This window comes from Odontomachus brunneus, unplaced genomic scaffold (genome assembly GCF_010583005.1).
Source record: "Odontomachus brunneus isolate Ranch 3 - 2012 unplaced genomic scaffold, Obru_v1 Obru_scaffold_192, whole genome shotgun sequence".
NCBI lineage: Eukaryota > Metazoa > Arthropoda > Insecta > Hymenoptera > Formicidae > Odontomachus > Odontomachus brunneus.
Genome location: NW_022639642.1, coordinates 81245 through 83265, shown reverse-complemented (window position 1 = coordinate 83265; position 2021 = coordinate 81245). Strand labels below are relative to the sequence as shown.

Sequence of the window (2021 nt, the reverse complement as noted above, 5' to 3'; positions counted from 1 at the left end):
GGTTGTTCCTTATACTTAATAGGAGCCCTTTGGGATTCCCTTACCCAACTATTATTACACTTCGGTGGGAAGAGCAAAACTGGAGACAACAACTCTATGGGAACACAGGAAGTCAAAGGTTTGAAAAACCTTAGCAACGATCCCTCACCTATAATTACTGCGCCATCTTGTCCACCCAACGTCATTGAATACCAACAACTTCGATCTACCTTCCCTCAAGAAGACAGCACCTCATACTCTTTAAGCCTCAAGGCGTAATGTACAATAATTAATCCTTCACTCCCTCCGTTTGCTCTTATTACAGGAATGGCTATACCTTATATCGATACTCACTTGCTGACACGGGGCCAACTACCTGTATACATCACACGGGTAGAATCCCCTACTCTTTTTTGGGTCCAATTAGATTATAATAGAACCAGACTTACGGAACTACAGGAAGATCTGAACTGCCTGATGGAGAGAAGGAAAAAACGGTATACCTTGTTTCCCCACGCCGTCCACTTAAAAGAGGCAGTAGCAGTAAAAAACGAAGGAAAGTGGTACAGAGGAGAGTTCACGGCAATTCGTGGGAACTCTGTGACAGTACATTTGGGTGATTGGGGCCGAAACGCGAAGAAAGCAATGTGGGAAGTATACAGGCTGCCTAAACACCTCTGCGAAGACTCGTGGTATGCTATAGCCTGTGGGTTGTGCGGAGTTGAACCCACAGATCCCGGCTCCACATGGGGAGCTAAAGCGCGATCTCTAACAAAAGCTTTAATTGAAGACAAAAAGGGATGGATGAAGATTAAAAGGACTACCGCAGTTCGAGCTGTAGAAATTGACCTACGGATTCACTATAAAAACCAATTGGGATCCGTCACCCTGAGAGAAGAATTAGTGCGGCTGGGACAAGCACAGTTAACTACCGATACAAACCAACACCCGCAGCCGTTTACGCGATAAGTATATTCAAGTACACTTATTATTATTCTAAAACTAATAAGGAAAACGCAAATAACAATGCGCGATATACCTTCACTCACGGGTACATAAGTACACATATGCGCCTTTTATCTTCGCCTATATATACTTATAAACTCCTAAACTTATAAATAATCACTTCACATCTACATACGCATATGTATCTCTATGCGTTCTTCCTTTTCTTTTCAAAAAATATGTAATTTCATAGAAGGACGAAGAAATGAAGGAAGAGGATTTGGAGGTTGCCTTCTTCTTCCTGCTTCTAAAACAATCTCCCTTCTTATTTCTCTTTAGGTACTCATGTACAAGAAAGACGAAAGAATTTAGTAAGAGAATCAAAGGACGTCTATTCTTTCCTTCTTCTAAAAACAACTTGACCCTTTGTAAAACTCTTTTGTCTCAATTACATATTTCCTTGAAATATTACCTAATAATTTTAGCATACTCAAAAGCAAACCGTTAAGACCCAAATACTTAGGACTACTTTCGGTTTAAGGGCTAAGGTAACTTACGGAAAACACAAAATACGACACCAACAATACGCAAGTAACACTTTATCCTTACTTGAACACACCTATGCCGACTTATTGAATTAAATGTCAAACCTTCGTATACTCCACTTACAAATGTTGGTACCTCCCTCCCCCCCAACATTTGTCTAAGGCGAGGGGTGTTACGTCCTGTGCAGACATGAGTCATGCACTCTATCTTTGCCTCCCCTGTCGGGAAACAACAAACAATTCCGAATCGTAAGACCGTTTTTCGTCTTTCCCCAATAAAAATTCCGACTAAAATTCCGAAATAACCCTGGGAAATACAGCACTAAAACTCCTTAATCCGCGAAGTAAACTTCGCCGAACCTTATCCTTGGGATCAAAAGGAACCGCTGGATAACAAAAAATTATGTCCGTTATATTTTCTAACTTACGTTATCCGGTTCCGCCTCATCTGCTGATTTCCTCATCACCTTAAAAATCCTCCAATAACCTTCTCTTTTAAAATGTATGATTTTCTCCACCCACAACCCCAGCCAAGAAGATTTCCTTAACACT

At 40.9% G+C, this 2021-nt stretch overlaps 1 protein-coding gene across 1 annotated transcript; it reads left to right on the top strand.

Annotated features, from left to right (window-relative positions):
- The first annotated feature begins 306 nt into the window (after positions 1–306).
- Positions 307–948, top strand: LOC116851823. Its single transcript, XM_032831645.1, has one exon. The coding sequence runs from the start codon at positions 307–309 to the stop codon at positions 946–948; it is 642 nt and encodes a 213-aa protein (XP_032687536.1).
- The last annotated feature ends 1073 nt before the right edge of the window (positions 949–2021 follow it).